The sequence below is a fragment of the Coregonus lavaretus genome (assembly GCF_964263955.1).
Source record: "Coregonus lavaretus genome assembly, chromosome: 26".
NCBI lineage: Eukaryota > Metazoa > Chordata > Actinopteri > Salmoniformes > Salmonidae > Coregonus > Coregonus lavaretus.
In genome coordinates, this window is record NC_140013.1 from 11193065 (window position 1) to 11214806 (window position 21742).

At 45.1% G+C, this 21742-nt stretch overlaps 1 protein-coding gene across 1 annotated transcript in view; it reads left to right on the top strand.

Annotated features, from left to right (window-relative positions):
• Positions 1–21722, top strand: part of LOC311101790 (exocyst complex component 3-like protein 2) — a 32974-nt gene extending 11252 nt beyond the window's left edge. Inside the window, exons 4-13 of the mRNA XM_084142978.1 lie at positions 8855–9530; positions 9848–9962; positions 10650–10760; positions 11200–11300; positions 11590–11703; positions 12184–12319; positions 13323–13445; positions 13673–13828; positions 14869–14990; positions 20116–21722. Of these exons, the coding sequence (XP_083999104.1) occupies positions 8855–9530; positions 9848–9962; positions 10650–10760; positions 11200–11300; positions 11590–11703; positions 12184–12319; positions 13323–13445; positions 13673–13828; positions 14869–14990; positions 20116–20398 (1937 nt within the window). The 3' untranslated portion in view covers positions 20399–21722. The remainder of the gene's footprint in view (positions 1–8854; positions 9531–9847; positions 9963–10649; positions 10761–11199; positions 11301–11589; positions 11704–12183; positions 12320–13322; positions 13446–13672; positions 13829–14868; positions 14991–20115) is intronic.
• The last annotated feature ends 20 nt before the right edge of the window (positions 21723–21742 follow it).

Below are 21742 nucleotides of genomic sequence, written 5' to 3' on the forward strand. Positions count from 1 at the left end.
TTATTGCTTTGTAGGTATGATTGGAAAGCTTCCTCAATCCACCTTCCAGTTTCAGGTACTGGGAACACTGTTGATGGCTGATCTTTGGATTGGTCAGTTAATAAGCAACTTAGAATGTGAGACCGTTCCCCATTTGCCCTAATGTCCTCTTGAACTTCTGCTATGCTTTTGTTACCCGCCGGGTCCTGCCATGCGGAGAATGGCACTTTGCCAGCCAACTCCCATAACCACCAATAAGTTAATCAACATGGGTACTTTGCCATCAGATACAGTGGGGGAAAAAGTATTTAGTCAGCCACCAATTGTGCAAGTTCTCCCACTTAAAAAGATGAGAGAGGCCTGTAATTTTCATCATAGGTACACGTCAACTATGACAGACAAATTGAGGAAAAAAAATCCAGAAAATCACATTGTAGGATTTTTTATGAATTTATTTGCAAATTATGGTGGAAAATAAGTATTTGGTCACCTACAAACAAGCAAGATTTCTGGCTCTCACAGACCTGTAACTTCTTCTTTAAGAGGCTCCTCTGTCCTCCACTTGTTACCTGTATTAATGGCACCTGTTTGAACTTGTTATCAGTACAAAAGACACCTGTCCACAACCTCAAACAGTCACACTCCAAACTCCACTATGGCCAAGACCAAAGAGCTGTCAAAGGACACCAGAAACAAAATTGTAGACCTGCACCAGGCTGGGAAGACTGAATCTGCAATAGGTAAGCAGCTTGGTTTGAAGAAATCAACTGTGGGAGCAATTATTAGGAAATGGAAGACATACAAGACTACTGATAATCTCCTTTGATCTGGGGCTCCACGCAAGATCTCACCCCGTGGGGTCAAAATGATCACAAGAATGGTGAGCAAAAATCCCAGAACCACACGGGGGGACCTAGTGAATGACCTGCAGAGAGCTGGGACCAAAGTAACAAAGCCTACCATCAGTAACACACTACGCCGCCAGGGACTCAAATCCTGCAGTGCAAGACGTGTCCCCCTGCTTAAGCCAGTACATGTCCAGGCCCGTCTGAAGTTTGCTAGAGTGCATTTGGATGATCCAGAAGAGGATTGGGAGAATGTCATATGGTCAGATGAAACCAAAATAGAACTTTTTGGTAAAAACTCAACTCGTCGTGTTTGGAGGACAAAGAATGCTGAGTTGCATCCAAAGAACACCATACCTACTGTGAAGCATGAGGGTGGAAACATCATGCTTTGGGGCTGTTTTTCTGCAAAGGGACCAGGACGACTGATCCGTGTAAAGGAAAGAATGAATGGGGCCATGTATCGTGAGATTTTGAGTGAAAACCTCCTTCCATCAGCAAGGGCATTGAAGATGAAACGTGGCTGGGTCTTTCAGCATGACAATGATCCCAAACACACCGCCCGGGCAACAAAGGAGTGGCTTCGTAAGAAGCATTTCAAGGTCCTGGAGTGGCCTAGCCAGTCTCCAGATCTCAACCCCATAGAAAATCTTTGGACGGAGTTGAAAGTCCGTGTTGCCCAGCGACAGCCCCAAAACATCACTGCTCTAGAGGAGATCTGCATGGAGGAATGGGCCAAAATACCAGCAACAGTGTGTGAAAACCTTGTGAAGACTTACAGAAAACGTTTGACCTGTGTCATTGCCAACAAAGGGTATATAACAAAGTATTAAGAAACTTTTGTTATTGACCAAATACTTATTTTCCACCATAATTTGCAAATAAATTCATAAAAAATCCTACAATGTGATTTTCTGGATTTTTTTACCTATGATGAAAATTACAGGCCTCTCTCATCTTTTTAAGTGGGAGAACTTGCACAATTGGTGGCTGACTAAATACTTTTTTTCCCCACTGTAAAAGCTGACTAAACTTTGGTCTGAAATGCCATCGCAGTATACAGGGGTGTATTCCTGTAACAGGATGGTTTTGTTTAGCACTTAAGACTGTTTATTGGAATGAACTATGTAAATGATCCACAGTGTTTTGCACAATATCCCTAAAAAAAGGGGCTGTTCCATTTCACAATTGCATTCCGTGAGTGAGGTCAAGTGAAAAGGACTCAGGGACGTCATCCACCCATTATTTTAGAGGTTGCAGGGAGTACATGAGGATGGAGTGGGGGGAATTTAGCATTTTTCAAACACCTGAAACAGCTTTTTCCTGCACTCTACAGCCATAATCAGTATGTAAAAATAGTATATTTTTCTGCATTAGTTATCTAAGCATACATCTTCACCTGTTCAATTGTCATTTTAATGAGGGTTTCATTCTGACTGCTGTAAATCACACATCTCAATATACTGCATGAACATGCCTAGGATATTACATCCAAGTTACAACACAGTACATGGGATCATAACACACATCATCAATACAGGCACATATCATGTCATCATTATTAATACACAAATATCATGATATTATCATAAGGTGCCAGATTACATTTAAACCAAGCATTTTTATATCTAAGCATACCTCTTGCTGTCTGTACCCTTCCTCACTTCCCTCATCAACTCATCCCTGACTATATATATTTATATATGTACAGTCGGGAGAACAAGTATTTGATACACTGCCGATTTTGCAAGTTTTCCTACTTACAAAGCATGTAGAGGTCTGTAATTTTTATCATAGGTACACTTCAACTGTGAGAGACCTGTCTTTTATGTGGATTTCCTGTCCCTGTACGTTGCTCCCAGTGCTCACATTGTATGATTTTTAAGGAATTAATTTGCATTTTATTGCATGACATAAGTATTTGAAACATCAGAAAAGCAGAACTTAATATTTGGTACAGAAACCTTTGTCTGCAATTACAGAGATCATATGTTTCCTCTAGGTCTTGACCAGGTTTGCACACACTGCAGCAGGGATTTTGGCCCACTCCTCCATACAGAACTTCTCCAGATCCTTCAGGTTTCGGGGTTGTCGCTGGGCAATACGGACTTTCAGCTCCCTCCAAAGATTTTCTATTGGGTTCAGGTCTGGAGACTGGCAAGGCCACTCCAGGACCTTGAGATGCTTCTTACAGAGCCACTCCTTAGTTGCCCTGGCTGTGTGTTTCGGGTCGTTGTCATGCTGGAAGACCCAGCCACGACCCATCTTCAATGCTCTTACTGAGGGAAGAAGGTTGTTGGCCAAGATCTCGCGATACAATGCCCCATCCATCCTCCCCTCAATACGGTGCAGTCGTCCTGTCCCCTTTGCAGAAAAGCCACGATCCACCTCCTTGCTTCACGGTTGGGATGGTGTTCTTGGGGTTGTACTCATCCTTCTTCTTCCTCCAAACACGGCGAGTGGAGTTTAGACCAAAAAGCTCTATTTTTGTCTCATCAGACCACATGACCTTCTCCCATTCCTCCTCTGGATCATCCAGATGGTCATTGGCAAACTTCAGACGGGCCTGGACATGCGCTGGCTTGAGCAGGGGGACCTTGCGTGCGCTGCAGGATTTTAATCCATGACGGCGTAGTGTGTTACTAATGGTTTTCTTTGAGACTGTGGTCCCAGCTCTCTTCAGGTCATTGACCAGGTCCTGCCGTGTAGTTCTGGGCTGATCCCTCACCTTCCTCATGATCATTGATGCCCCACGTGGTGAGATCTTGCTTGGAGCCCCAGACCGAGGGTGATTGACCGTCATCTTGAACTTCTTCCATTTTCGAATAATTGCGCCAACAGTTGTTGCCTTCTCACCAAGCTGCTTGCCTATTGTCCTGTAGCCCATCCCAGCCTGCATGCAGGTCTACAATTTTATCCCTGATGTCCTTACACAGCTCTCTAGTCTTGGCCATTGTGGAGAGGTTGGAGTCTGTTTGATTGAGTGTGTGGACAGCTGTCTTTTATACAGGTAACAAGTTCAAACAGGTGCAGTTAATACAGGTAATGAGTGGAGAACAGGAGGGCTTCTTAAAGAAAAACTAACAGGTCTGTGAGAGACGGAATTCTTACTGGTTGGTAGGTGATCAAATACTTATGTCATGCAATAAAATGCAAATTAATTATTTAAAAATCATACAATGTGATTTTCTGGATTTTTGAAGTGTACCTATGATAAAAAATTACAGACCTGTACATGCTTTGCAAGTAGGAAAAGCTGCAAAATCAGCAGTGTATCAAATACTTGTTCTCCCCACTGTGTATATATATATATATATATATATATATATATATATATATATATATATATATATATATATATATATATGTGTATATATATATATATATATACAGTGAGCGCCATAATTCATTGGACAGTGACCATTTTTTTGTTATTTTGGTTCTGTACTCTAGCACTTTGAGTTTGAAAGGATACAATGACAATGAGGGTGAAGTGCAGACTGTCAGCTTTAATTTGAGGGTATTTTCATAAATATCGGATGAACAGTTTAGAGATTACAGCACCTTTTGTACATGGTCCCCCCATTTTAAGGTACTACAAGTATTTGTTAAATTGGCTTCACAGATGTGTGTCGTTAGGCAGGTGTATTAATTTGTGTCGTTAGTGAATGCAGGAGAGCTGTTGATGAATAGTATTGATTCTAGACTTTGCTATTGCCTTTGGAGGTTGTTGTTGGGGTGTGACAACATGAGGAAGACAGCAGTGACGATGGAAATGAAGCTGGCCGTCATAAGGCTCAGAAATGAAAATCAATCAATCAGGAACATTGCAAAAACCCTGGCCATGCCCAAGTCAACAGTTTGGTTCATCATTAACAAGAAAAAAACAACCGGTGAACTCAATTATGTCAAAAGACCCAGTAGACAGAGGAAGACCACTGTAGTGGATGACCGGAGTACTCTCTATGGAGAAGAAAACCCCCCTGACAACAGCCCAACAGATCAAAAACACTCTCCTGGATGCAGGTGTAGATGTGTCAAAGTCTACCATACGTAGAAGACTACACCAGCAGCACTACAGAGGGTACACTACAAGATGCAAACCACTGATAAGGCTGAAGAACAGAAAGGCGAGATTACAGTTAGCTAAAAAGCACCTAAAAGAGCCCCAAGAGTTCTGGAAAAAAGTATTGTGGACAGATGAGACAAAGATTAACATGTACCAGAGTGATGGAAAGAGGAAAGTGTGGAGAAAAAAAAGAAATGCCCATGATCCAAAGCATACCACCTCCTCCGTGAAACATGGTGGAGGGGGTGTTATGGCTTGGGCCTGTATGGCTGCCAGTGGAACAGGCTCACTTGTCTTCATCGATGATGTGACTGCAGACAGAAGTTGAACAATGAATTCTGAAGTCTACAGAAATATTTTATCTGCTCAGATAAAACCAAATGCCTCCAAACTCATTGGACGGCACTTCATCATGCAACAAGACAATGACCCTAAACATACTGCTAGAGCAACAAAGGGGTTTTTGATGGCCAAAAAGTGGAAAAACCTTGACTGGCCGAGTCAATCACCAGATCTGAATCCAATTGAACATGCATTTTACATGCTGAAGAGGAGACTTAAGGCAATAAGTCCCCGAAACAAGCAGGAACTGAAGATGGCTGCAGTACAGGCCTGGCAGAGCATCACCAGGGAAGATACCCAGCGTCTGGTGATGGCGATGCATCGCAGACTTCAAGCAGTCATTGCATGCAAAGGATATGCGACCAAATATTAACAATGATTACTTTATTCTACATTATGTTAAACTGTCCAATGATTTTTGATGCCCGAAAATGGGGGGGACCATGTACAAAAGCTTCTATAATTCGTAAACGGTTCATCCGATATGTATGAAAATACCCTCAAATTAAAGCTGACAGTCTGCACTTCACCCTCATTGTCATTGTATCCTTTCAAACTCAAAGTGCTAGAGTACAGAACCAAAATAACAAAAAAATGGTCACTGTCCAATGAATTATGGAGCTCACTATATATATATATATATATATATATATATATATATATATATATATATCATAAGGCCTTTCTTTGATAGCCTAGTTATACCCTAGCACAGTGGTGTTAGGACACTCCTGGTTTACAGGCCACATCATGCATGCAAGTCACATTAAGATGGATTGCAAAGTAATGTGTAATTCCTATTGGAATCCAGCCAGAGTTAGAATATCCAACAATTGTAACTTTTAATCACCCGCAACCTGCATTCAGAATGACTGCCAGGGTTGGAAGATTGAATACTGAGACTATCTTAATCATCTAACTGGAACAACCGTCTCAGTAATGGGTGCAATAAGCCCAACTACTAACAGATTGGATTAGTTTAGAAAAATGTATGTTATTTATCTTTGTGTAGCATAAAATTATTCAACCAATCAATGTATATGCAAAAACACAGATTTTAAAACAAACAATTCTTAAAATCACCCTGCAATAGAGCATGCTGGGAAAATATGATATACAGGTATGGTTCTATGTACAATACTTCTTGCCTTCCAAAGAATAATCAAAGAATCCTTTCTTCCAAAAATGGTTCTTAGGATGTTAAAGGTTCTAGGTAGAACCCTTTGATTACAAAGAACCCTTGTCTTCCAAAAAGCGTTCTTCAGATCAGAACGGTTCTTGGTAGAACCCTATCCCTCCGCAAATAACCCTTTTTTCTAAGAGTGTACTCTTTACTCTCTACACTAAGTCTCTCGGCTCTGTCATATCCTCACGTGGTCTCTCCTATCACTGCTATGCGACTGACACTCTCTGCGTGCCTGGCAGACATCTCAGTTTGGGTGTCGGTCCACAACCTCAAGTTCAACCTCGACAAGACGGAGCTGCTCTTCCTACCGGGGAAGGCCTGCCTGCTCCAAGACCTCTCCATCATGGTGGACAACTCCACGGTGTCTCCCTTCCAGAGTGCAAATAATCTTGCCGTGACCCTGGACAATACCCTGTCATTCTCTGCAAACATCAAAGCAGTGACTTGCCCCTGCAGGTTCAGGCTTTACAACATCCATAGAATATGACCTTTCCCCACACAGGAAGTGCCGTAGGTCCTCGTCCAGGCACTTGTCATCTCCCGTCTGAATTACTGCAACTCTCTCCCCGCATGTGCTATCAAACCCCTGCAACCTATCCAGAACGCAACAGCCCACCTGGTGTTCAACCTTCCCACGTTCTACCATGTCACCCCGCTCTTCCGCACACTCCACTACAAGACCACGGTGCTTGCCTAACCTTCAGGCTATGCTGAAGCCCTACACCCCAACCCGAGCACTCCGTTCAGCTGCCTCTGGTCTCTTGGCCATCCCAGTCAAAGCTTTTCTATGTCCCGGCACCCCAATGGTGGAACCAGCTTCCCTCTGATGCTAGGACAGCAGAGTCCCTGCCCATCTTACGAAAACGTCTGAAACCCTACCTCTTCAGATAAGACCCTACCTATCTTTAAATAAGACATCTCAGTCAGTCTTATTCCACAACCCCACCCAATAACTTCTTTATTGAGGAAAAATGTACTTACTACCACTGTTATATGTGGTTGTCTCACCTAGCTATCTTAAGATGAATGCACTGACTGTAAGTTGCTCTGGATAAGAGTGTCTGCTAAATTACTCAAATGTAAATGTAAACTTCATAAAATTGCTAGGTGGCTAGTATTACAGAAAAACACAAAACATTTTGCATTTTATTTATTCATCAAGAAGGAACCAATCATTGCTCTGTGGTGCACCTTTGAAGGAACCACTTACTAGGGAGAATGGAGGGGGGTACTCTTTGCCTGATTCAGTCAGTGTGCCCCTCCGCAAAATACTGCTGACAGATCTTTGTATAAATAATTATGATAAAGCGTGGGCTTCAAAATGAAATTTAGTAATTCATTCATCGTTTGAAAAAAAAAAAAAACAGGACAAATCTGAGGGCGCACGTGCCCTTGTGCCCCCTATGGGTATGACGCCTCTACTTGATCTTATCCTCTAGTTGACAAACAGACTTCTCTGTGAACTGAATCAAAAATGGCTATTAGAAATAAAGTACGGGTTTGGTCTTATCCTCTGGTTGACAATCAGACTTCATTGATTTCGACGGGCTGTGTTGCTCCTCCCAGAGGGTGAGGGGTGATGTCAGAGAGGAGTGTCTGGTGACTTCAATGGGAAATGGTCGACTTCATCACTGGTTTTAGTACTAATTTAAAAAAAAAATCTCAGACCACAAAGGAGTAAGAGATGATGAGATCACCTCAATGGGTGAGGCTGGGCTCTAAAAGTCTATATGCACTTAAGGGAACTCTCTGAAGCCAAGATGGAGTTTCACAGGAAATACAATTTCTCCACTTTAATACAAAGCACTGTGTACCTTTATTATATACGATTCCATAGCTATGCTAGCCGAATAAGAGGCCTCAAACTAATAGAGAAGTGTCTAAGGAGAGGGCAGTGAGTGGACACACGATTAGCCATTCTGTGGGAATCTAGGATGATTTATGTTTGGCACCTACATGTCCCTGATGGGATCTTTTGAAGTGTGCAACTGAAGTAGAGATGAAAGTAACCGACCTCCAGAGAGATCGGTCTAACCGTGTCCAATCTGCCCAAAAACAACAAGCCAAAGGGGACAAACAACATCTGTCTTTCAGGCCTGGAGCCTCTGATATGGATAGGACCTGATGTGGGAACCTGTGTCGGAAGTGACACTGTGGCTTAGCCTTTAGTTTGACGCGAAAACAAACATAGCTCTTTGACACGTTCAAAGCAAAGAATAGTAATGTTTATTTGAGTAGGTCTCGGATTTACATAGGACTTGATCCATTTGACCAGGTCGTGTGTTGTGTAGCATAACAGATAGACAGGTGAGAGCACAGATCTTTCCATTAGGATAGTGCCTCCATTCTACCTTTTGACTTAATACAGCTGTAATGCCTATGCATGGTTTATCATGTGTTATGTGGAGTTTATTTTCCTCCTCTCTCCTTTAGTTTTAGAAATTCTGCAGCTGGTGACTAAGAGAGACCTGTTCCTAGCTGACACACACATCCTGGAGCTGGAGCAGGAGTGTAACGAGGCGACCGCAGCGGCCCTGCCCTCATCGCCAGCAGGTGGTGCTATCCCAGAGGACCTCACCAGCCCCGGGAGCAAAGACGGCGGCAGGCGCAAAGCCAAAGACGTGGAGCTGCTGTACGAAGCCCTGCAGAACGAGCTGTGGGCGGTGGTGCGTGAGTCGCTGCGCTCCCCCACGGCGGGGCCCAACCTGGGGCTGGTGGTGCAGGTGCTGCAGCAGGAGGAGCAGGCGGACCGGGACTGGGCGCAGGGTGAGGGGGCGCTCCCCGGAGGACCCAGACCCAGGCAGCTGAAGCAGCGGTGGAAGGAGGCGGTGGCGGAGGCAGCAAACGGGAGCCTGCCCCAGAGGAACGAGGCCCAGGGCGGGGAGCTGGCGGACTACCTGGACAGGGTGCGGACCCGGGTGGTGGAGGACCTGGGGGCGGCCAAGAGGAACGTGGTGCCAGTGTACCCAGAGGAGTACGAACCCTTCCAGGTGTACCTACAGAGCTACCACCAGGCGGTGGCCCGCAGACTGCAGAGCATCACTGACGACCAGCTGCTGATCACAGATATCTACTCTCTGCTGGACTGGCTCTACAACATCTATAACAAGTGGGTGTCCATCCTAAAGGCCACTGAGTGTAGACTATTGAATAGTTCATTCAATAATTGTGTATTGCAACTTGTGATTTTACACATATCAGGTTCTGGAAGTAGCAGAATTGCAGGTTGTAACAAACCAAAAACTTGTCAGAAATGTTTCATTTCATTTTCACTTTATGCTTTCATGGTGACACATGTTACAAGGTGGTGTGATGTTATTGTACATAATACTGTACATAAATACTGTACATAAACAACAGTTTATTAGTTAAGTGTTACTGTATGAGGATGCCACTGACTCTGTCCTCCTACTGTAATCGCTCCAGGGACGTCCTTGGAACAGTCAGCATGACGATGCCCTTCAACAGGTCCCAGCTGGGGCCGCTGTTGCCCTCGGAGACCGTGGACAAACTGGAGCTGGACTGCCTCAACTCTGTCAGGGTAAGGGCCGACCATCCACCCCTCACCCCCCGCCCTCTCATTTGGTGCGCCCCGCATCTCCCTACCGGCCTAAGGAAAGGGTGCACCTATGGTCCTTCCTGTCCACCTAAAGGGAGGGCTATCACTCCGACCAGTGCAGCCAATCAGTGCGCGGCGTCTCAGGGTCAGCCCTTGGGTTTTCCTGTCTGCAACGGCAACCACACAATGGAAGCCAGACAACAGGCCATTTAGCTTAGGTCATTGCGCAACTCACTTGCGAGTCAGGTCCTGGTAGGCTACAGCACTGTAATGTGGGTTACTCTGTTCAGTGTTGGAGATCCAGGGTCCATGTATGTAGACATAATAGTCCACAAGTAAATCCTGCAGAGGAAAAAGAGAACAGGGGTTATTGGCAGCGTGGCCTGTGGGCTGGCAATCAATCATGCTCCTACGGGGTCACTCACCAATGGGAGGAAACCTTCCCTTAAAATATAGGGTGCTGTTTACAAGGGGATAGCTGTTACTGGGGATATAGATCATTACAAATTAAGTCAGATCTACAGTATTATCTGTGATTCTACACCTTTTTCCATCTTGATGTCTTGATGGCATCAATTGGGAATATTTTTGATGCTTTGTGGCTGCAGAGCTCATAGTGGTTCAGTGCATGGTTGAGTTGTGTCTGACCGCGGTCTGGTTGCGTTTCAGGAGAAGGTGACCACAGAGCTGTCTCAGGTGCTGGACGAGGAGGAGAAGCGTTGGATGGAGACGCTGCACATCGAGGAGTATCAGATCACACTGGCTCGCACCGTCATCCAGGTATGCACGCACACACACACGCACGAACACACACAGGGATAGATATCAGGAGCTTATGTAAATAACTGATTTTGATGAGGCCGGTCATGATTGTTTTGTATTGCACACTAAATGTGGTCACTTTGTATTTTGAGGATAAGCTCATCCATCTGCTGGAGCATAGAAAACATTCCTCAAGCAGCAGCCAAAGTCAATCCAGACACTTCCCGTAGAATTCCATCACAGCTCACTGCTTTAGAGTCACTTCACTGGCCTCTAGTGGCCATGATTGGTACTAGCACTTTATATACATCATCATCATCATGTTGATGTTTCACAGATGCCGTAGAAGAAAAAAAAGAAAGCTTCACACATTATACACATTTGCCAACATAACATCTGGTGTGTGTGTGTGTGTGTGTGTGTGTGTGTGTGTGTGTGTGTGTGTGTGTGTGTGCAGAGGCTGAAGGTAGATCTTGAGCAGTCAGCTGCCATCAGCAGAAACCTGGGTTCCCGTGTGGCTCAGTGCAGTCTGAATGGTCTGGCCGACTTCCTGCACAGGTGAGAGGACCACACACTGTAGAATGACATGTTACATACTGTAGGAGTCCTAGAACACACAGTAATATTACATATTACATACTAAGGCCTAGAACAAAGTCTCTGTCATCATTCATAGAATGAAACAGAGTTACACAGGGCCAAACCTATAGTTTTCTCACTGCCAGCAACATTTTATTTTGCAATAATGCTACAATACATCAACTGGAATCAAACCAGTTCAACTGGAATATCAAAAGGAACATCTCTATGAGATATTCTAATACTGTTAATATTGCTTAACTTTCAGCTTCCAAAGGAAAGTGGAGATGTTCCATGAGGGCCTGGTCAACATGGTTGGGGATAATGAGGATGGATATGTCTCCAAGACCATTGCCCTGGTCAACTGCTGTTCCCCTTTCAGGTGGGACTGTTGTAGCATTAGTAGGCTAGCCTGCATTGTGTTACAGATGGTCTATTTCCCCAATAATGCCTTAAATGAAAATTCCACCCCCAAAATATATTTTGGTATTTGTTTTACACCCGGTATGATGCATTTTGCATCATATGATGCATAATGCGGCATCAAATGATGCAAAATGCATCACACTGGCTGTATTTCTGTATTTTGAAAGTTATAAATCTTGAAGACTTGATTGCTGACATACAAAACATTTTGGGACTATATCAACAACGGACTAATGAAACAAATAATATAGTTTTCCTTTAAATACTATACTCAAACACAATCCCCTAAAATGGTACATGTCAGCAGTCAAGTTTTCAAGTACAAAGCAAAAACTGCCTTGATGATGTGTTTTGCGTCATAGTATTCCTTAAAACATGCATAAATCATGTAAGTGTACAATGTATTCATTAGTCTGCTGTGACTGTGTGTGTCCAGGGGTTTTGTCCAGCGCTGTGTGCAGTGCGATCCTGCCATCAGTGAGGACTCAGCCAGGCAAGCAAACACTTCCCTGGACAGAATAGTCAACCAGGGAGTGAAGGTGCTGAGCGACAGACTGTATGAGCGCATAAGGGTGAGTGTTCTTAACACACACACATGCACGCATGCAAACACACACACACACACACCACATACACACACACTCACACACAGGATTCATAAACACACCCATGGTCACAGCTTTCCAACACAACATGTAAACAACCTCACCCTCACTCTCACCCTCACACACACACACACACACACACACAGCTATGTCTTACTATACTTGTATTTTCCCTAACCCCTAACCCTAAATCTAACCCGTACCCTAACTCTTACCCTAACCCTAACCTTAACCCCTAACCCATACCCTAAACCTAACCCCTAACCCTAATATAGCCTTTTTACAAGTGAGGACCGGCAAAATGTCCTCACATCTCAGAATTTTAGTGGGTTTACTATTATTATGATGACTTCTGGTACTCACTAGTATAGTAAAATGTTTACACACACACACACACACACACACACACACACGCCCTCAAGCGTCCCTCTGTCTGCCATGTGTCCCAGAATATAAAGCACATCTTATCAGTGTTTCCCTCATGGCTTGCCCTCAAAGTTCTCAGGGATGTGCTGAGGAACTGAGGCACTAAAATAGCCGCTCCAATGTGACAAACATGGTTAAATAAGATTAGATTGGCAGCGTGCCACATAGTTACTGGCAGGCTATGCAGTTTCGCTCTTCTTCAGTAGCCACCATAGAGACGGGCAGTGCCAGTCCTCCAGGGACACAGAGCCGCATGTCGCATCCTCTTGACCGAGCTGGGGCTTTTTCTCCAGTTATCATTGGTTTATGAAGTCACAATATGTGGAATTATTGGTCCAAACGGCCCACACATCCTGATAGGAAGACACAACCCCAGTCGGGTAGTTTAGTTAGCGTTAAAACGAGGATCTGACTCAGGTAACGTGGACGGCACCATACCCACATCTCTCTGCCTCCCTCCCTCCCCTCCTTGACTTCTTCATTCTCTCACCATTTTCCTGTCTCTGTCGCTCACTCACATTTTCCCTTTCCTGGCCATATTTAGCCCTTCTTTGACAAGCTGGTGAAGAGGAAGTGGCTGAACAACACAGAGACCTATGAGCAAATCGAGTCCCATATTAAGGAACACTTCAAGAAGTTCCGCAGGATGGACAGCCCACCCTATCAGGTACATGGCAGAGACACAGGAAGTATGAGCCATGTAAACATGGGGAGGTGCTAAGGTCCTCTGGCACAATATCCACAAATAATTCAAAGTTCTGTTACTGTTTTTAATTCTAAGCAACAAAACAAGCAGTGAATGTTCAGGAGAAAACTTTTTTTTAATCCATTGACTGAATGGATGATTGATTGATTGATTGATTGATTGATTCTATCCTTCCCTTGTTTTCCCAGGTCCTGGTGGGAGAGGTGCATAGACTGGTTCTGATGGAATACCTGCGTTCCATCATGAGAGGGAGGATCATCTGCACGTCACTCAGAATGAGGAAGAGGATGGTGGGACGACTGCGCGACGAGGGCAAGCAGATCAAAGTGCTCTTCAAAGATCTGGTGAGCCATTCTAGAACAACTATATTAGAGAACCGTAGTCAGAGCAACAGTGCTACCTGTGACATGACGCAATGAACAGTGTGTGTGAGAGTGTGTGTGTGTGTATGTGTGTGTGTGTGTGTGTTTGCAGTCATGAGTCTGTGCTCATTAATCATGTTTGACTGGTATGTGGCCTGTCTGTGAGAGCTACTGAAACAACTCCGGATGAGTTCAAACAAAGGAGACAAGTGAAGAATGGGTACTGTAGCCGAGATAGAGATGGATGACCAGGCAGGCCGTATGCACAAGGGGGCAGTCACCTCACCCCTCACCCCAGCCCACTCCCTATCCTTCCCCCTGTGGCGTCCGCCCCTTGCTCTAGATAAAACATCCGTTTGTCACCTCTCTGGACAACAGGATAGCGTTGTTTACAGACGAGTGGACTGGTATCCTGCCCTGGGCCTTAGAAGCCCTGACCGGCCTTTGGGGTCGAGTGGAGGACCAGGATGAACCTCTGGTTGACCACACGGTTTAGTCCTCTCAGAATAACAGGGTCACTTTGATGCTCAGGTAATTGAGTTTGCATGCTCAATACTGTCGCTGTACTTCTAACCTTGGTGTTTTGGGTCTATGTTATCTGATGGTTCCCTCCAGTCAAACGAATGCGTGAACATCACCAATCTAGTTGTAACCATTAAGGCTTGAAATCACTTAATCTAGTTCTGGGTTTAATCCGTTGCCAAGGTCGTAGATTCAAAGGCATTGCGTCGGACAATAGCCAGTTGACCTGTCATGAGCTGCAGAACTAGTTCAACATGAATAGCCCTGTTTAGACTGTTGTATCCTCATTTGTGCTGTGTAGAGGATATGTTCTGATCACCTCTCTCTCTCTCTCTCTCTCTCTCTCTCTCTCTCTCTCTCTCTCTCTCTCTCTCTCTCTCTCTCTCTCTCTCTCTCTCTCTCTCTCTCTCTCTCTCTCTCTCTCTCTCTCTCTCTCTCTCTCTCTCTCTCTCTCTCTCTCTCTCTCTCTCTCTCTCTCTCTCTCTCTCTCTCTCTCTCAGGAATCTGCCTCCTCCTGGCTGGACAGTGCTATCCCACACCTCTCTGAGATCATCCTCCTGGAAGACATCCCCTCCATCCAAATGGAGGTGGGGGTCCTGGTGAGGGAGTTCCCAGACATTCGGTAAGGAGCATGGGAGGCAGCGATGATCTATGCGGAATGATAGTCATATTTTCAGGACTTCCGTTGAGCCACATGAGCACCAACATTTTCAAAAGCTTAGGTTGACTGAAACACCCCTAAAACAAAAATGTCAAAAATGCTGTCTTGATTGTGGATGTCAAATGGGGAACTTGTTAAAAGCAAACAAGAGCTGAGTCGTTTCCTTATTTTAATGGGGAGCTGTTTGGCCGTCGCTGGCACACATGAAAGGGGGGGTCCTGGGTAAAGACGAAGCAAAAACACGGACTTCCTGCCCAGGCGTGACATGGTAGCTGTGTAGCATAACCTGGCATGGGCAGCCGGCTACTAAAGAGTCCCGTAGGAGCACACAGACGGGAGGAGGCAGTCCTCAATGGAATCTTTTCTAAATTAAGATTAGTCTCCATCCTTAACTCATAACAGACCCACATGTATTGTTTGGAATCTTGACTTGGATCTGGAGAATGCTAACCGTTGACCTCTGGGTTCTCCCAGTTCCTTTTGAAAACAGGAACTGTACCGTACAATCCTTAACATATTGCATCAAGTATGTCAAATCCCTCTGTAAAGTACGCTGTGCCAGGCATTGACCCTTCAGAGCCTCATACTATCCTATACACTATGTAGAATAGTACCCTAATTGGTTTTACAACATAATTCCCTCCAACGACCAATTGCAATCAACTGGTTGCATGTAACTGTTAGTTAAGCCTCTGTAGTGGCTAACAGGAAAATAAGGTTTAAATTCAAAACAAAGTCAGGTTTCCTGGAAGCCAAGCTACCCACCACTTTATCTATGGATTATTTTGGGTGATAATCGATGGTCATGGTGGTAAGTGAGTTTGGGCTCCATCATCAAAATCTAATCAAATGTTATTGGTCGCATACACATATTTTGCATGGGGGTGTAGCGAAATGCTTATGTTCCTAGCTTTAACAGTGCAGTAATACCTAACAATACAAAACAACACACGCAAATCCGAAAAAATTAAAAGAAAGGAATTGAGAAATATTAGAACGAGCAATGTCAGAGTCTGGAATATAAATATATATGTATATGATAGTGTTTATAGACATTATGGACAGTATATGAATAGAAAAGGTGTGTACAGCAGTAGTTATATAGGATGAGCCTTGACTAGAATACAGTATATACAGTGCATTCGGAAAGTATTCAGACCCCTTGACTTTTTCCACATTTTGTTACGTTACAGCCTTATTCTAAAATGGATTAAATAGTTTCCCCCCCCTCATCAATCTGCACACAATACCCCATAATGACAAAGCAAAAACAGGCTTTTAGAAATTTTAAATATCACATGTACATAAGTATTCAGACCCTTTACTCAGTACTTTGTTGAAGCACCTTTGGCAGCAATTACAGCCTCGAGTCTTCTTGGGTATGACGCTACAAGCTTAGCACACCTGTATTTGGGGAGTTTCTACCATTCTTCTCTGCAGATCCTCTCAAGCTCTGTCAGGTTGGATGGGGAGCGCTGCACAGCTATTTTCAGGTCACTCCAGAGATGTTCGATCGGGTTCAAGTCCGGGCTCTGGCTGGGCCACTCAAGGACATTCAGAGACTTGTCCCGAAGCCACTCCTGCGTTGTCTTGGCTGTGTGCTTAGGGTCGTTGTCCTGTTGGAAAGTGAACCTCGCCCCAGTCTGAGGTCCTGAGCGCTCTGGAGCAGGTTTTCATCAAGGATCTTTTTATACTTTGCTCCGTTCATCTTTCCCTCGATCCTGATTAGTCTCCCAGTCCCTGCCACTGAAAAACATTCCCACAGCATGATGCTGCTACCACCATGCTTCACCGTAGGGATGGTGCCAGGTTTCCTCCAGACGTGACGCTTGGCATTCAGGCCAAAGAGTTCAATCTTGGTTTCATCAGACCAGAGAATCTTGTTTCTCATGGCCTGAGATTTATTTGGCAAACTCCAAGCAGGCTGTCATGTGCCTTTTACTGAGGAGTGTCTTCTGTCTGGCCACTCTACCATAAAGGCCTGATTGGTGGAGTGCTGCAGAGATGGTTGTCCTTCTAGAAGGTTCTCCCATCTCCACAGAGGAACTCTGGAGCTCTGTCATCGTGACCATCGGGTTCTTGGTCACCTCCCTGACCAAGGCCCTTCTCCCCCGATTGCTCAGTTTGGCCGGGCGGCCAGCTCTAGGAAGAGTCTTGGTGGTTCCAAACATCTTCCATTTAAGAATGATGGAGGCCACTGTGTTCTTGGGGACCTTCAATACTGCAGATTTGTTTTGATACCCTTCCCCAGATCTGTGCCTCGACACAATCCTGTCTCGGAGCTTTACGGACAATTCCTTCGACCTCATGGCTTGGTTTATGCACTGTCAACTGTGGGACCTTATATAGACAGGTGTGTGCCTTTCCAAATCATCTCCAATCAATTGAATTTACCACAGGTGGACCCCAATTAAGTTGTAGAAACATCTCAAGGATGATCAATGGAAACAGGATGCACCTGAGCTCAATTTCGAGTCTCATAGCAAAGGGTCTGAATACTTATGTAAAGAAGGTATTTCTATTTTTTTACTGGGGTATTGTGTGTAGATTGATGATAATTTGTATTTATTTAATCAATTTTAGAATAAGGCTGTAACGTAACAAAATGTGGAAAAAGTCAAGGGGTCTGAATACTTTCCCAATGCACTGTGCATATGAAGTGGGTAAAACAGTATGTAAATATTATTAAGGTGACCAGTGTTCAATGACTATGGACATAGGGCAGCAGTCTCTAAGGTGCAGGGTTGAGTACCGGATGGTAGCCGGCTAGTAACAGTGACTAAAGTTCAGGGCAGGTTACTGGGTGGAGGCCGGCTAGTGATGGCTATTTAACAGTCTGATGGCCTTGAGATAGAATCTGTTTTTCAGTCTCTCGGTCCCAGTGTTAATGCACCTGTACTGACCTCACCTTTTGGATGATAGCAGGGTGAACAGGCAATGGCTCGGGTGGCTGAGATCCTTGATGATCTTCTTGACATCCTGCTGTAAATGTCCTTAAGGGCAGGCAGTGTGCGCCCGGTGATGCGTTGGGCTGACCGCACCACCCTCTGGAGAGCCCTGTGGTTGCGGAAGGTGCAGTTGCCGTACCAGGCGGTGATACAGCCCGACAGGATGCTCTCAATGGTGCATCTGTAGAATTTCGAAGGATTCCTTTTATACTATTCCAGGTATTCCTTAAAGAGGTAGGGTTTCAAGTGTCTCCGGAAGGTGGTCAGTGACTCCGCTGTCCTGGCATCGTGGGGTAGCTTGTTCCACCATTGGGGTGCCAGAGCAGCGAATAGCTTTGACTGGGCTGAGCGGGAACTGTGCTTCTGTAGAGGTAGGGGAGCTAGCAGGCCAGAGGTGGATGAACGTAGTGCCCTCGTTTGGGTGTAGGGTCAGATCAGAGCTTGAAGGTAAGGAGGTGCCGTTCCCCTCAAAGCTCCGTAGGCAAGCACCATGGTCTTGTAGTAGATGCGAGCTTCAACTGGAAGCCAGTGGAGTGTGCGGAGGAGCGGGGTGACATGAGAGAACTTGGGAAGGTTGAACACCAGACGGGCTGCAGCGTTCTGGATAAGTTGTAGGGGTTTAATGGCACAGGCAGGGAGCCCAGCCAACTGCGAGTTGCAGTAATCCAGACGGGAGATGACAAGTGCCTGGATTAGGACCTGTGCCGCTTTCTATGTAAGGTAGGGTCGTACTCTGCAAATGTTGTAGAGCATGAACCTGCAGGATCGGGTCACCGCTTTGATGTTAGCGGAGAACGACAGGGTGTTGTCCAGGGTCACGCCAAGGTTCTTTGCACTCTGGGAGGAGGACACAATGGAGTTGTCAACCGTGATGGCAAGATCATGGAGCGGGCAGTCCTTCCCTGGGAGGAAGAGCAGCTCCGTCTTGCCGAGGTTCAGCTTGAGGTGGTGATCCGACATCCACACTGATATGTCTGCCAGACATGCAGAGATGCGATTCGCCACCTGGTTATAAGAAGGGGGAAAGGAGAAAATGAATTGTGTCGTCTGCGTAGCAATGATAGGAGAGACCATGTGAGGATATGACAGAGCCAAGTGACTTGGTGTATAGAGAGAATAGGGGAGGGCCTAGAACTGAGCCCTGGGGGACACCAGTGGTGAGAGCACGTGGTGTGGAGACAGATTCTCACCGCGCCACCTGGTAGGAGCGACCTGTCAGGTAGGACGCAATCCAAGAGTGAGCAGCGCCGGAGATGCCCAACTCGGAGAGGGTGGAGAGGAGGATTTGATGGTTCACAGTATCAAAGGCAGCGGATAGGTCTAGAAGGATAAGAGCAGAGGAGAGAGAGTTAGCTTTAGCAGTGCAGAGAGCCTCCGTGACACAGAGAAGAGCAGTCTCAGTTGAATGACCAGTCTTGAAACCTGACTGCTTTGGATCAAGAAGGTCATTCTGAGAGAGATAGCAGGAGAGTTGGCACGATCAGCTCCTTAGTTTTGTTGACGTTGAGGGAAAGGTTATTTTCCTGGTACCACTCTGCCAGGGCCCTTGCCTCCTCCCTGTAGGCTGTCTTGTCGTTGTTGGTAATCAGGCTCACCACTTTTGTGTCGTCTGCAAACATGATGGTTGAGTTGGAGACGGGAGTGGCCACGCAGTCATGGGTGAACAGGGAGTACAGGAGGGGCTGAGCACGCACCCTTGGGGGGGGGGGGCCCTGCGTAGCGGAGGTGTTGTTGCCTACCTTCAACACCTGGGATTCGGCCCGTTAGGAAGTCCAGGACCCAGTTGCACAGGGCGGGGATCAGACCCAGGGCCCCAAGCTTAGTGATGAGCTTGGAGGGCACTATGGTGTTGAAGGCTGAGCTGTAGTCGATGAACAGCATTCTTACATAGGTAACTGTTTTGTCCAACTTTCCCTGTTCCTTAGTGACTTGCCTCAGGGCTGACTGCCCTCTCTATATTTTCATGATTCTCTTTATTCCTACCCATATCATGTCCTTGTGATGGTTAACTCTGCCATTGCAGTGATGCAAGATACACTCTTTTCAAATCAACTCAATCAATGCTTTATTGGCTAGATGTGGCCTATATGACAAAACATGGACTAGACTGAGCCCTCTTTCTCCTCCTCTGTTTGCAGGAAGAAACATGTGTCGGCCATCTTGAACATCCGCGGGATGACTCGGCAGACGGAGCGCCAGGAGATCCTGAACATCGTGAAGGACATTGAGAACAGTGACACCCTGACACGGCTGTCCCGTGACCACGCACTCTTCTCCGAGGTGCCCGTCACATCCGAGGTGCACTGCCTGAACTTGGGCCTGAGCCGCATCGCCCTCACTGCCTCCTCCTGCTTCTCCAGCCTGAGACCGCGCCGTACCAAGAGAGCCCCGGTCAGCGAGGCGTACGACGACATGCTCTAATGGCACTAACCGCTCTGGAAACATTCTGATGACTCAAGCAGACAGACAGCAGTTCAACAGCAAGTCACAATGGAGCTCGTTGTCAAGTTCTGCACATGGTGGCGATACCAGGGGCGGACAGCACAACACATTGAGGAAGTGGAACAACACATGGAAAGAATAGCAATGTTGTGACCTTTCACCTTTCACAGCCACCTTGATAAAGAAAGTGTGATGACTGTTTCCATTGTGAGCGATATGCCTAGTCCTTGCTCATCTAGAGAAAGACTGGTAAAGAGCTTTCATGAGTGCAACCATACGTAGAAAATATAAAAATACCCATTTAAGAGGACTTTGTGGACTTGAGTCCCTGTGGGTTGTTGGCATTGACTTCTTTTGACAAAGGGCAGTGGAAAGAGACAAAAGCAACCTATTGGGGAAGATTCGTAATACTGCACATACTGTTGGTGACTATGAGGGTTACATAGGAACTATGGTTTAAATCAGTACCACTGATCAAGAGCACTGTTTGGAATAAATAAATACAAATGTAATATACAATCACATAACATGCTGACATTGATATCGGTAAGATTGGAGTCTGTTTTGTAGTTGCACATGATAAACGCTCGATCTAAGGTACTACACAATTTTTATTATCTATCATCTCTGTGCTGATTTTCATTGTATTTAAAATAATGATTCATAGTTTATTTTCATTTTGTGATATACAGTATATGGGCTAATGTATGTTGAGCAACTCAAGAGAATTCTGAGTGAGTGGATGAAATCATAACTCCCTATTTATGTACCACCCAATGAACTTATTTATTGTAGTGTGGTTTGATTGTCTTGTAATCAATGTCAAACTCTAAATCCCAGTCAAATTAGTGTATAGTCATTTCAAGCTTGTGTTTTCTCCAGGTTTTGTCAAATGCTGAGACCCTGACTAAAATAATCTGACAGCCATCATCGAAGATTAAGATAAAGATTATTTTCAGCTGTGTACTTTTACCTACCTGTATTCAACAGTTAATAATTGCTGTTATTCATGATTGTTGATCATTTAAATATTCTAATCCTCAGATAATTAGATTGATACTGCACCTTTTTTAATTTTTTTAATCAGCCTTATTTTATTTTTTTCAATTAACAAACGGACATTGTGGACTGAGACTACTCCACCTGTTCTTTGGTCACACACTGATTTAAAATGTTTCATCTGTTCACCCTGCCTCTGATGTTCCATAATTGTACAGCTGGATGTAATAATCTATCTGCCTTGAAAATGTACATAAATCATCTAATTAAATGAGAATAAACGACAACAGAGATCAAATATTGACGGCTTTGTTTTAAATGACC